This window comes from Giraffa tippelskirchi, chromosome 1 (assembly GCF_054371585.1).
Source record: "Giraffa tippelskirchi isolate mGirTip1 chromosome 1, T2T-mGirTip1v1.2.pri, whole genome shotgun sequence".
Taxonomy (NCBI): domain Eukaryota; kingdom Metazoa; phylum Chordata; class Mammalia; order Artiodactyla; family Giraffidae; genus Giraffa; species Giraffa tippelskirchi.
This window is the reverse complement of record NC_137275.1, coordinates 217699448-217713780: the sequence shown is the minus strand read 5'-3', so window position 1 is coordinate 217713780 and position 14333 is coordinate 217699448. Positions and strand designations below refer to the sequence as shown.

General features: G+C 53.8%; 1 protein-coding gene across 1 annotated transcript in view; it reads right to left on the bottom strand.

Moving 5' to 3' along the window:
- The window catches only part of COL27A1 (collagen type XXVII alpha 1 chain), a 148385-nt gene that overhangs the window by 120324 nt on the left and 13728 nt on the right, over positions 1-14333 (bottom strand). The window contains exons 4-5 of the mRNA XM_081574904.1: positions 6927-6980; positions 2748-2801 (exon numbers count right to left, since the gene is read on the bottom strand). Of these exons, the coding sequence (XP_081431030.1) occupies positions 2748-2801; positions 6927-6980 (108 nt within the window). The remainder of the gene's footprint in view (positions 1-2747; positions 2802-6926; positions 6981-14333) is intronic.

Sequence of the window (14333 nt, the reverse complement as noted above, 5' to 3'; positions counted from 1 at the left end):
GTCTGGCAGGGGGATCTTTAACCCACAAGGCCATAAGCTCCCAAGGGCTCAATAAATACGGTACAGGAGTGACCCCACTGTGACCCATCCAGACGATGGGCGGGTTCCCTGCCATCATGCAGGCCCTGCCTGTTGGGCTGATTTTTCCATCAATGGTGCATAGTAAGTGCTTGATAAATGTTTGCCCATCGAAGGGAAATGAACGGATGGGTGGTCCCAGAGGCAGCTCTAGAAGCCAACACTGTTTGGAAAAGGAGGAGCCAGCACTGGGCCTGGAGGGAGCCAGCCCTACAGTCCCACCAGGTCAACACCCAGACCCAGAAAGGATCTGGTAAACAGCAAGGACCCTCTCCCCAGAATCATACCCATTCCTGCAGATCCACAACATTCTCTTCCAATCTCAGGAATTCTGTCCAGGAAGAGCCTCTCTTTAACCCCATCCTGGCCAAACCACAGATAAACACCAGCCCCGGGCCAAAGTCCAGCAGCCTGGGGCCTTCAGTCCAACTGAACTGCCCTGGATCCACTTGGGCTCACCTCTTAGACTCGCAGTCAAGCGTCCAGGAAAAGGGCGTGACTTTTCCCCAGGGCATTTTAATGCAAGTTCTACTGGGAGAAAACTCCCATTCCAGTGTATTTTCTGGAACCCGCTCCCTTATTTGTTTATACAGAAGCAAGCTGGAAACCTGTCCATGAGGCCCTGAGTCACAGGTTCCGGGTCCGTATAGCCACAGGAGGGTTCATCTGCCAGGTCTGAGCCTCCCTCACCACACTCAGAACAGCTCCTCAAAATGGCAGGAAAGCGGCTGGTAGGTTCTCCTCCTGTTTCCCTACATCTGCTGGCAGGATGAGGGGTGGGCTGCAGGCCAGATTGGGGCCAGTGTGGACTGGGGAGAAGCTGATGGAGCATCTGCTACCACAGAAGCAGGGGGTCAAGTCTGGGAGTGGTGGGGGAGAGGGGGAAGGACCAGACAGTCCCAGAGCAGGCCAAGAAAGGCATGTTCTTGAGCAAGCCTGGCAATCAAAACAGTGGCTAATCCTCAGTGTCTTGATCTACCCAGGCCTGGGAGACCAGAAGCCTCTGCAAAGCATAAGTTTCCCAAGGAGAATTCAGACCCTCTGCCTGACTCATGGGGGCAGGTTCCACTGCCATTTCCTGAGTCTCAGTTTCCTCATCTGTAAATGGGTCAGTGACTCCAACATCTCATTAGGTCTTTGTGGAGATCAAATGAGGCTACGTGAAGTGCATGCAATGTGTCTAGCACAGAGTGAGGGTTCAATATACAGTGCTTCGCATCATCGGTGTTCGCCTTGTTAAAGCCCAGAGCACCTCCAGGCAGCTGCTGGCCCAAGGCCTCTGGGCTCACTTTCCAAGAAAGGACCCCAGCCCAGCCCTGGCCGAAGTCACATACCCACAGGGGCAGAGGCGAGTGCTCCCGCAGCTCTGTGCAAGGGCTCTGCACCAGCACTCTGGTGCCATATTGTCACATATCCAGGGCTATCTGTGTACATTTGTCCCCAAAAGAGCTCCAGGAGTCAGAACTAGCTTATGGAGGATGCTCAGCCGTCAATCACAGCATGCGCTGGGACCAGTCGCCTAACGGTTTTCCGCAAGCTGCAGGACCTTTGTAACAGGTTAGCAAAGGACCCTGAGCCTGGGCCAACCAAAGCCCAGGGATGCTCTTCACCTGGTTACCCCACAGCTGACAGCCGGGCAGACGCTCTGCCCTTCCCAGCCTGGCCCGCACTCTTCTTGGCACAGTTGCTGTGTTCTCAGCTCCCCTGACCCCTCCTCCTATTTCTCCAGCCATCATTTGAGGCTACTCCCTATAACCTTAGTATTGCTGGCCCCATACTCATCCTGGGGCTTCTCACTCCATGCACTGCCCTGGACGGCTCTTTTCTCTCCTGGCGCCCCAGAGCTGGAGCCCCCACAAGTCATCAGAGCACCAGTCACCTGGGTTTCTGGTCTCATCTGCAGTCCAGAGGTGGCATCTCTGTGCTGGCCAACTCCCAGGGCTCCATCTCCAGCTCAGAGCTCCCCTGAGTTTCAGAATGTCCACGAATCATCTCCGCCTGGCTGGGCTACAGATTCCCAAATGTAACATTCCTTCCTCCAGTTCCCAAGTTTGGCCATTGAAGCTAAAGAGAGAATCCCCATCTCTCTCCTCTTGTCCATCACCGAGTCCTCTCTGCCTCACCTCCACATTGCTGAGGCATCCATTCCCTTCCTCCCACACCTCACACTGGCCTGTATCACCCCAGGTCTCCCTGCCTCTACTCTGGTCCCCACCCCAGCCCGTCTTCCACACGGCATCCAGGGATTTTTCTCAGACATGATCTTTGCACGTCCCTCCCCAGCTCACAGCTTGACCTGCCTCCCCAGGGTGTGTCCCATGACCCAGTAACACACTGAGGCTGGACCTCCAAGGCCCTCCCCTGTTTAGCAGCAGATGACCTTTCTTCCCACTAGCTTTGAGGGCCCTAGGTTCCAGACGCCCTTCTCCCCCCAGCCCCTCCCCACTAGATGCTAAGCTCCTAAGTCCTTGCTGTGTCTCCAGCCCAGTCTGGGGCCTGGCACCTGGGAAGCCTTCAGGGAGTCTGGTGGCCTAGATATGGATCCTCCACGGAGACGCTGAGGCCCTCCTGCCAGGATCCCCTAAGAAAGGAAGCTTCCCCCAGTGTGGGGCCCTAACCCCAGCATCCACCCCATGGCTGTATCTCCAGACCCCACGGCATATACTCACTTTGGCTCCAGGGGGGCCAGGGAGGCCTGGATTTCCATAAGGCCCAGGAGGACCCTGAAAGGGAAAAGAAAAAAAGAGATGAGGGGGAAAGAGGAGCATCCCACTTCCTAAAGCAAGGCCTGGCACTTCTGCCCAGTCTTCTCCACTAGCCAAGTCTCAGCAGTCTGGCCATTGCAGCTGCTTGCAGAAGGGCTCTCTTGATGCCTGGCCCTGTGCTCAGCTCTTTCTGTGCATCACCTCATTTTATCTTATTAACCCACATGATAGGTGCTACCATGATTCCCATTTCCAAGATGAGGAAGCTGCTATCCAGAGAGTTTTAAGACTTCCCCAGGTCACCCAGCTGCTAAGGGACAAACCTTAGATGTGCAGCTTCCAAGTACAAGCCCTTGAATTGGATCACCTCTCCATTCTCTCTGCACCTGGCCCCATTAGCCCATCCCACACTTGCTTCCTTCGACTCAGAGCACACTCAGCTATTGGCTGCCCTGCCCCACGCCTGGCATTTCCTCCTCACATTGCCTGCGGCATGCTGTTCCATCATCTGGAATGCCTTTCCCATCCATCCCCTCCAGATGAAACCCAATCCATCCTTCAATACCTGGCTTTAACGCCACTTCCTCCAGGGAACCTTCTGGGAGTCCTCCTGCTTAAGGGAAACTCTCCACCCCTGAGACTCCAGCTGGACTTTGCCTGCGCCTCTGTAGCTGCACGCGCAGTCACAGGAGCACTCGGCCTCCTCCAAACAAGGGTGCATTTTTTCTGTGCCCACCACGGTAGTCAGAGCTCTCTCCCTTAGATTCCTACGTGTTCTGAGCTTACAGAGTCCCTCGGGGACCATGAAACAGCTGGGAAGACTAAACCCAGAGAGTCAAAGGGTCTTGGCCAAGGTCACACAGCAGAGTGGTGGCCAAACAAGGGCTGGAACCCAGTTTGTTGGCTTCAAGTCCAAGGCTTATTCGTGGCACTAGATTTTCCCAGGCCATATTTGAATGTCCCTTATAACAGCTGGGGCCTTATGTCCACTTTCTCTGCAAAGGCCCTGGGCTAGCATCCTGCAGGCCAGTAATATAAACAGAGTCTTAAGAGTCGACTACTTTCCAAGAGTCTTTGTCCAATAGGAATAATCTGAGGCACTAAGGGTGGAGACAGGCACCTCAAGGAGTGCCCCCTACCACAACAGCCTCCAGACACACTGCCCTCATCCGTGGCCCCTCTTGACTCATCTGGCTGTGTATGAATTTGCTTCCTTCCTCTTGCTTCAAGGCCAACTTCCCAGCTGCAGCCCATCACATTCCGCCCGAGGCACCTCCCTCTTCCTTCATGCCTGAGCTGGACCCTCCCCTTCCCCGTCCATGTCAAGGAGGAACCGAGTTCAGAAGCTCACTCAGCCTAGGGGATTTATAACAGTGTCATGGGTGACCTCCAAAATAATCAGCCCTTCAGCCCCTTCCTGATATTTCACCAAATGCTGTATCCTGGCAACTAGATGCAACCTGGTCCCAGCTCTGAGTCTCCCCTCTCCCCAAGCTCGGTCTCCCCATCAGTTCCATGAATGACGGGGAACTCATGGTCTCTAAGAAATCTGGAAGACCTTAGAGCTTCACCCCCATCTGGGCTCCTGGGATCTAAGCTCAGACCTCAGCCTGAATTGGGAAAAGGTTAGACGAAGGATGTTGGAGGAGGAGACCCTCACATCCAGTACCCCAGGACCAGACGAGGGTGTGTTAGACAAAGTCAGGAATGACTACTTCTTCCCAGTCGTGCCCCCAGTTGCCCAAAGATGGAAGGCTAGAGCACCCGGCTACCCCTCAGGGAGGTGGGGGCTTCCTGCTTTCCCACCCCCACCTTCATTCCCCTCTCCAGCCACTGCCTTGCAGAGAAACGAACCGCATAGTTGACCGGGAGCCAAGCAGACCGATTCGACAAACGCTGCAGCCCAGAAAGCTGAGTGGAGGGAGGCCGAGGGTTCCCCTGGTTGGGCCAGGGGAACACGCCGAGGTGGAGAGGGCCAAGCCACGGAGCTCTGGGCAATCTCAGGTAAGGCCCCGCCCCCTCCCCAAGCCCCAGAGCCACCACCATCTGTACAGAGGAACTGGGATTGCTTAGTCCCAACATTGTATTATCTTTGGAATTTTACAATCTATGGAATTTGCAGTCTAGAAACAGGGTGATGGGCTCCAGGGAGCGGGGGGAGTCCTCCAAGAGCCTGAGAGGGAAGTCAGGAGAGTCATTCCTTCACTTGTGGAACTTCAGAGCTGGAAGGAATCTTGGCTGGAAATGCCTTACCAGGATCCCATGTTTTACAAATGCAGAAACTGAGCCCCACAATAGGGAAAGGACTTGCCTAAGGTCACACAGCTTCTTGGGGGGAAATATACTCTTCTTTTTCTTTCTTTTGTATTGGGGTATAACCAATTAACAAACAATGTTGTGACAGTTACCAGTGAAGAGTAAAGGAACTCAACCGTACGTGTACATGTATTCATTCTCTCATGGGAATGTTCTTGACTCCTAGGCTAGAACCCATCAGCAACCATTTGCCCAGCACATTCTGATGCAGGGGACTTTTCTAGGCATCAGGTAAGAAAGAACAGTCAATAGGACATGTCTCTGGCCCAGAGGGGCTCAGCTAAGTAGAGGGGGAAAATCAGCACAACAGGTAGTTTAAAGTCAAGGGCTCTGCACTCAGACTTCCCGGGTTCAGTCTAGGCTCTGGCATTTACTCCATGCTTGGCCTGAGTCAAAGGAACTGCATCTTTCTGCGCCTCAGTTTCCTCACCTGTAAAATGGGGATAATCTGGAACTTATTTATCAGGAAGGCTAGAAAGCTGGGAGGGGATCCTGCAATATGCCACTCAGGTGACAAGGTTCAATGGTCAACGTGAGCTTTCTACCGAGGAATCCGTGCAGTTAACTGCCACAGGAGCTCCAAGAAGGAGGTGATCATCAGAAAAGGAGGGAGCATTTGATCTGAGGCATGGATGGAGGAGGAGTTTGCACAGGAGGACATGCTGGGTCAGAAGGACAGTCCTGCAGAAGCTGGAGGCTCAGGAGGAGTTTAGAGACCCAGGCAGACTGCCAGCACCTGGGATGCTAGGTCCTGGGGCCTCGTCCTGGTCCCAGGCAGCAAGGTCCCTTGGCCAGCAGTGTCCATGATACCTCTGTGGTCCCCAGCTCTGGGCAAGTGCTCCATGGAGACTCCAAAGCCAGAAGGAAATGCCACTTCAGACAGCAGATTCCAGAGTCCTGGGCCCAGGGAGCACAGGGCCAGGTCTGGAGGGAACTAGGGCTCGAGTAATTGCATAACCAGAACCATCCGCTGGGCTCAGAGCTAAAAATATGCCCCAGGCAGCTATCTCTGCCAGGGCCTCACCAGGCACCCAGCGTGGGAAAGGCTGATTCAGCCTGGGCACAGATGCCAGGCGCCGTGGGTCTGAGCCCCCTTGGGAAAAGGAGAGATTTCTCTCCAAGAGGACCCTCAAGAGTCCCCATATTATATGGTTAGGAGCTGGGTTCCAGTCCTGGCTCTTCCATTTCTGAGTTATTCATTTTCTCATTCCTAAATGAGAGTGACCATACTGGCCCATGGGGGCCTTGAAAGGAGAGGGGATCAAATAAGGCAGCATTAAGTGACATGCCAGGCATAACAGACCAGAGCTATTAATATTTTCCACTCTGAGGTTCGGGCTAGCTCCTATCAGCCACCAAAGCCCTGCCAAGCCATCCTCCAGACTCTGGTTGAACCTCTCAGCATGGGGATCTCACCCCATCCCTGGCGTGGCCCATCTGGTTGCCTCTGTCAGCATCCCTACCACAGGTTGGCCCAGCAGAGATGGGAAGATGGATGCAAGCGTCATGCTCTTCCAAGTCAGCTTTGTTCCCAGCCGAACACCAAAGCTCATCAGCTGAGGGGATATGATCTGTAGAAACTCCTACTCTACTCCAGGCTACCAAGGGTGATACCCACAATGGACAGCTGAGACCCTGAAAGAGGTTCTCACTGTCCCATGCCTCGTCTGGACAGTCAGTGACCCCTAAAAGCCCCACGTCCACTCCAATGGACAAAGTGGAAAAGGGATGCCCCACAGCATGAGGACACACAGCAAAGCTGGGACTCCAAATGCAATGGGATACAGGACATAGAGCCGACCAGAACTCAAGCATGTGATCACTTACCCGAGGACCCCGTGCTCCAGGGGGTCCAGGAACCCCAGGCAGTCCAGGGGGACCCTGAATAAAAAGCAAGAAGACAGCATCAGTGCCACGTGGCAGAATAGAATGGGATCAGGCAGTCATTCAACAAACTTATGCAGAGCTCTGGGCATGAAGACCCCATGGCTGAAAAGAGAGGTCCCTTGAGGTCCTAGCCTGAGGAATGCTGCTCTTCGGGGCTTTCCGGTCTTTGCAGTTGTTGTTTCTTGGTCTCTGAAGCTCTCATCTTTTATTACATAGCTAATTCAGGGTATTGCCTCCTCCAGGAAGCCTTCTTTGATCCCTCCCCCAAGTTTGGCCAAGTCCCCTCTTTCCCTCTGTTTTAAAGGCCACTGTATTTCATTCGGGGAATTGTCTGCTTAGAAGCCCGCTCTCCCACTAGACCATGGTCTCCTCAAAGGAATTAATGGGATATGAGTCATCTCTCTCTCCCCAAGCCTCAGCCAAATGTTTGAGAAACTAAAACAGCAAAAGACCTCAGAGTTCAGCCAAGTTCTCTGCAGAGCCTGAGCAGAGAAGGGACCTGTCCAAGGTCACACCAGCATCTCTGAGTCACACACAGAGAGTCAGTATCACTAAAGGGTGTACGCAAAGGCTTTCGGGCTCAAATCCCAGTGCTGCCACCTACCAGCTGGGTTTAGGCAGGTTTCTTAACCAGCCTGTGCCTATAAAATGTGGCAATAATACCCTTCTCATAGGATTATTGTGAAGATGAAATGAGATGGCAAACATATAACACGGTGCCTAGTATGCAATCATCACTCAAACGTCCCATCTAGTCCAGGGGTCATAGCTGGGTTCAGCCTTCATCATCACCCTCCGAGAACTTGCATCACCTCCTTCACTTGTCTCCCCACCTTCACCCTCCCCCCTCTCTAGTCTTCCTCCACACAGCCAGGTTCACCTTCCCAAGGCATCTCCCGGCTCACCAACACTCAGTGGCTCCCCATTTCCCCCATAAGACAGGCCTAATCCTGCCACATGGCATTCGGGGAGCACCTGTCTGTTCTCAGTTCTCTTCCTTCCCATAGAAAGCGAGGCACCCGAGCAGACTTACTGAACCGCAGGCTGACCTTTATTCAAATCCTGGTCTCACTATTTACTAGCTGGAGACTTGGCACAAGGCCTTCAGCCTGAGTCTCCGCGGCTGTCCTGCACCACAGCTACTGTCCTGTCTACATCAAAGGAGTAAATGAGGATTAACTAAGTGCCTGATGTAAAGAACTGAACACAGAACTTTCAAAGGAAGCCAGGCTTTCGAGGATGTGTGAGGCCTGGGGAATTCATTTGTTTCAAATAACCATCAATGAGATTCCAGCTTTCCTGCCCAGAGTTAGAATCGGTGTTGAAAACCCAGTACGATTTGGCTGGTAATTAATCCAGATCTCACACTGGGCAGCCTCGGCTCACAGTTCTGGTCTGTGAACACCACGTGCTTGCTCGTCCGTGAAAAAAAATCAGAAGAGAGAGCCAGACAGGCAGATATGGGTACCAAGGCCCCTGGGTCACTGGAAAGAGCCCCAGCTGGAGGGAGGAGGGGCTGCTGCGTGACGTCAGGCAAGTCCTGGGCACCTCAAGCCTCCAGGTACCTCTGGCCAAACTGGCAGCCAGCTGCGTTCCTTCCATCCAGAGCCCAGGGGTCAGGTAGACAGTTTCTAGTCTTCTATCTACCACTGCAGGTTTGAGAATCAAGGCCAGCCTATTCTCTGTTTCTCCCTGAGGAGCAGTAGAATACAGTGTAAGACAGGGCCCTGGGTCCACACTGGGCACCCCCACTTACTAGCTGTGTGGCTTTGGCTGAGTTTTTTCCAGTTTCCAAGGCTTCACTCCTTCACCGTAAAATGAAGCTGTAAGAGTACCTCGCTGACAGATAATCTATAAAAAGTGCTAATCCTGGTGCCTGGCACACAGTTCATGCCCAGAAAGTTAGTGCTGTTTCTGTTAAGCAAGCTGCTGGAAACTCCCCAACTCAAAATGTCAAGCCACCTTCCTCAGCATCTGTTTTGGGGGAGAGCAAAAGATTTCCCTTCCTCGAAGGCCCTTCCTCGGCCCTCCTCTTCCAAATGACCCAGAATCAAAGGGAAATGTGGGGGGCTGAGGCCAAGCATTCCCGTAGGTATCATTGTCATGACCAAGCCCGTTTCGCAGGTGAGAAACCAGAGGGAGGCTCAAAGAGGCCAAGTGATTTACTCCAGGCCACACAGCTCAGAGAAGCTGGGTTTGACTTATCCTCCTATCCTGGGGAGCGTCCACCCAATCTTGGCCAGGTGCGTTGTGACTAGGTATGCAAACTTGGGCAAGTCCCCTCCCCTCTGTAGGCATCTGTGAAATGAATATCCCAGAACCTCCCCAACACTGGGCATCTCCTGAATTTCTGGGTGTGATGATTTCCTCTTCTAGGTTATTCGGCGGGAGGGAAAAGGTGAGATCACGCCCATCTCCCAGAGAAGGTGGCCAAGTCCCAGCGGGGTGAAGGCTGGGGTAGGGCTCCACGGAGGGACAGTCTCTGCAAGGTGTAGCTCCCTGGTGGACCCCGGGAGGGCTGCCACTGCAGAGGCCTGGACACGCCCTCTTGGCACGTTTCCTGCCCCAGAAACGGGGGCATCCAGCCTGGAGTCTGACCTCATCCCCAACATCTGCGGAGCAGACTCTAAGTGCCAGTCAGGACCCGTGGCCCGGCCTGGTGATGTCAGTTCACTCCTTGCCATGGCAGCCCGGCAGCCCAGCCGCCCAGCCGTGTTCCCAGGTCCGACCCTCCCACACTCAGTGAGGCTGGATGCCCCCTGCCCCTCTCGCTTGATCTGAGACCCTGCCTGCTCCCCATGCAGTGGAAAAATGCTGCCATTTCTTTCCAAGGCCTGAAGCCTGAGCGAGTGACTCTGGGATGATTCATGAGGCCGGGGTGGGATTTTTCCACTCCACGCTACAAACAACGGGGCCTCTGAGAGGGCCTGGAGCTGAGGGGGAGGGGCGCGGGGGCTGCAGGCTCGTCTGGGGGAGGTGGACCAGGCCTGGGCTCGGGGCTCACGCAAACAGAGCCATGGAAACAACCAAGCAGCCGTTCTGGGCTTTCCCCAAGGGTCCCGGCCCCCAACAGCCAGGCCTCGGGAAACCCCATCCCACGGAACAAGTCCACCCTTGTGTCCAGCTACAATAGCCTGCCTGCCAAGCCTCGCAGAAGGAAGTAAGTCCTGGCTGGCCTGGCCCCTGGCAGCAAGCAAGAGAGGTTTCGCAGGCCTGGGACCTGGGAGACCCGAGTCCAGTCCTGACCGTGCTGCTAACATCTGGGTGACCCTGAGCAATGACCTTTCATTCTCTGGGCTCTGCTCGATGCCTGTAGCCAGGTGGGGGGAGGCAGGGGATCTCAAAAGGCTCCTCCATTGCTAACTATCTGAGCTCAAGATTATTCCCAAGGTTAGCCCACAGGGCACTGAGCTCTCCCCAGTCTCTGTCCTAGGGAACGGCCTACTGGGACAGGGCTTTTCAGTGAGGCCTTGAGCAAATTACTTCATCTCCCTATGCCTCCTGGCCTCAGTTTGCCCCCCTGTAAAATGGCAATACAATAGCCATTTTTTTTTTTCCCAAGATAACATGTCTGTGTGCCGGGTAGTCTCCATTCACTCTCCAAATCCATTCTGTGTCCTGGGAAGCCCCCATCTACAGGCCGCACCCCCCGGCTTCTGGCTGAGTCTGGTCAACAGCAGGCAAGAAACTGCAGAGTAGAAGGAGAGGATGGGTGGGGTATTTCTCTCCCTTCTCCCTCCTTGCTGTGTTTGGTTCCAGCTCCTGTCAGAGACCTCGGTTCATGTTTTAACTCACTGGCTTGTGGCAACACCTTCCCCTCCTCTTGCACCTTCAGGTGGGACCCCATGTGCTTCTCCAGCCCCTGTTGATTCTCTTGACGGTGCCCACACCTCTGTAAACAGTCCCTTCCTTAAACTCCCCTCAGTTACACTGTTCCCTGCCTGGGCCACAGGATACAGCATGCAAACTGCTCCACACAGAGCCTGGCATGCAGCAGGAGCTCAAAAAGGATATGCCAAAGACAAAGCAAGCACTTCTCCACTCTCCTGTGTCCTAGATGATGCCAGTATAAGGGGTAAACAACTCAAGATCTAGTTCTGATTCCTAACCGTCAACAGCACAAAGACCCTCCTGTGCCAGAAGCTCTTGGTTCTCTTAGGGTGACAATGCCCCTGCCTCAGCCATCAGCACATCCATAATCAGCCACAACTATCCAGATTCTAATGTTGGAGGGAGACAACCCACACATCCCTGGAAAAGTAGATGGTACCATACCCTCTTTTTACAGAGGTAAAAACTGAGATTCAGAGAGGTCAAGTGACTTGCCAAAGGTCACACAGCACCTAGCACCCAGAAGGCACTCATTCAATATCTGTTGAAAGAAGGAAAAGATGGCTGGATAAGGAAATGGTTCAAACTCAGGTCATTCAAAATCCAAATTCTGTGTGCTTTTGCACTCCATGCGCCTTCATACCCCACTGGCAGCAGAGATCTGTGTAACTTCAAAGAGCCTGCCTGTGTGTCAGGACAACCTGTTTTTTGTAAGGATCAAATTCCTTCATTCATCTCCTAGATAGTCATGGAGTATCTGCTGCGGGCCAGGCGCTCAGCCGGGTCTCCCCGAGGTGACGCTTGGAAAAAGTGCAAGGGCGTGCAAATGCCAGCGGCCTGAGCGTGAATAAATAAGGCCTTGACTCGCCTCCTCCTGGGCGTGGGGCTTCTGTGCAGCTTCTGTGCAGCCTCTGTGAACCACAGCCTCCCCGCCCCTACTCACCCGGGGCCAAGCTCAGCTTTTCCATGCTCCCCCCTGCTCCCGGGGCTCCCACAGAGCTCCGTCTCGAAGTGGCTACAACTCCTGGCCAGCCTGGGCCCAGAACTGTGTCTCAGCCTCTGCCAGTCTGTCCCGTGCCCCTTGAGATCCACACAGAACAGGTCAGATACAACCTTGAAAACCGTCTCAGGGGCTTCCCTAGTGGCTCAGTGGTAAAGAATCCTGCCTGCCAATGCAGGAGACACAGGTTCAATCCCTGGTCCAGGAAGATCCTACATGTGGTAGAACAACTAAGCCCGTGTCCCACAACTACTGAGCCTGTGCTCTAGAGCCCAAGAGCCGCGACTACTGAGCCCACGTGCCTCAACTACTAAAGCCCTTGTACCCTAGAGCTCATGCTCCGCAACAAGAGAAGCCACTGCAATAAGACCCCATGCACAACTAGAGAAAAGCCCATGCAGCACTGAAGACCCAGCGCAGCCAAAAATTAATAAAAATTATTTTTTCAAAAAGGGAAAGAAAATCTTCTCAGGCTCTGAAAGGACCCGCAGTGAATTCTAAGAAGGGAATTCTCCCAAGGCCGGTCACAGAGGAGAGACAGCCTCAGGGAGAGGAAAGAAGTTCCCTATATCACCCAACAAATCTAGAACTCCCAGGTGGCCCTGGAGATCCCTCACCTCGCTTCCTCACAGGAGGTGGGAGCTATTATCCTCTTACATTCTGCAGAAACTGAAGCTTAGTGTGGGTCAGGGCTGCAGAGCTAGTAAGGAGCGGAGCCAGGATTTAAACCTAGATTGGTGTGTGCCCAGACTGGAGACAATTAAATCTCATGCCTGGGCAGTGAAGCTTCCGCTCTGCTGAGGTTACATCCCGAATGTATATGAGGGTTCCGGGTGGAGACAAGGGAGAACAGAAGGAACACTTGCCAGAATCAGTTCTTGTCGCTGTTGCTCAAAGATGCCATTTTGATTAAAAATTTCTGCTATCTGGTGAAATATAAATGACCAGCTTGCCACAGCAGACTGGACAAAGCCTCTGGAAGCCTCTTGGTTCCTACTGGATTAAGATTAGGTTCCGAGCTGGGGGGTGGGCGGGATGAGGAGATAGCAGAGGACGTCAGGCAGGACGGCACCCGGACAGACTGATGTCTTCCCTCTTAGCCTCATCTGTTCTGGGCTGGAGGAGCACGAAGAGCCATGGTGCCCGCAGAAATGCAACCCAACTCCTGCTGCAAGATCATTCCGAGTGCCCTTGGCCAAGTCTTTTGTCTCCCCAGCCCTGGTCCTCTTCTTCGTAGAGCAGGGGTCAGGGCACACATCCTACCCTTTGGACCAGTTTCTATAAGGTCCTCAAGGAAGATGCTACATGTGTGGAAATAACTCATGAATGTGCTAGGTATAGAAACAGAAGATGTTCTAGACACTGAACACTTCACTTGAGATCAAGGACAGGGCCTCCCTCTCTGAAGCCCCCAGCCTCTAAGCCCTAAGTCCTAGCGTCTCAGAGTGGACACTTAAGGGGTGGATTGGAACGTGATGATCTTGGGGTCTGCAGCTGGGGCGTAAACTTCAGCTTGGCCTCCGACGTGCTGTGTGGCTTCTGAGTGAATCCTGGCCCTTTCTGGACCCAGTCTTTCGGCTCCCCACCTGCACAATGGCGAGGGTGAATTGAATGATCCCTAAGCACCCATCCACTGAACAGGTCAACTCCAGCACCTTCTTTGATCAGTGTGGGAGGAGTTTAAGGCCAGTTCTGGCAGGAGGCCTCACCTCCTGCTGACCTGCATCACTAAACTCTGGGAGGAAAGTGAGCAGCTCAGGCAGCTGCCCCGAGGCAGAGTCTACACCCTGGGAGCCTGCTCCTGCTCCAGCCCTGCGAGCTCGGTCATGGCCTCTCTCACTCTACATCACACACAGCCCTGGGGGACAGGGTTGGCCCCCTCCACCCGGCAGGGTGGAGACCCTAAACTTCACCCTCCTCTGTCAGACGGGGACAATTCACCCCCTTTCGACCTCACAGCCAGTGAGGCCAGCAGCCCCATAGCTTGGGAAGCTGAGCTGTCACAGGCCAAAGGTACCTGGCGCCTGAGTAGGATTGGGTAGCCTGGAGGGGGGACAAGCCTGCTTCCCTCGGCTCCCCACTCCCTACCCTGCCAATTTCAGAATGCGGGACCTGAACAGAATGTTGACATAATGGCAAAGCAATGCATACAATTTCCATAAGTTCTACAATATGGTTATAATAAAAACGGCCTCTCAGTCCCCTTGGAGACAGACTGAATAAATATTATTCCTCATGATTATTAAAACTCATTAAGTGTGTTTGTAAGGCCTGGGAATTCCCAGCATCTGCCAGTGTCTCCACATTGCGGGGAGCCTAACCCCAAGCCCAGGGCCTGGCAAGAGACTCGGCCCCGGGAAGGAGGAACCCACACGGTGGTCACCTCCAAGGCAGGAGAATAGAGCAGAGGCCTGAGCTTTCTGGAAACGCCATCTCATCAATCCCCCCACCCGGAGGAATTGGCCTCCAGCTGCAGAAAGGTCGTTGCCCCTGGAAACAGTCCCAGGCACGCTGGA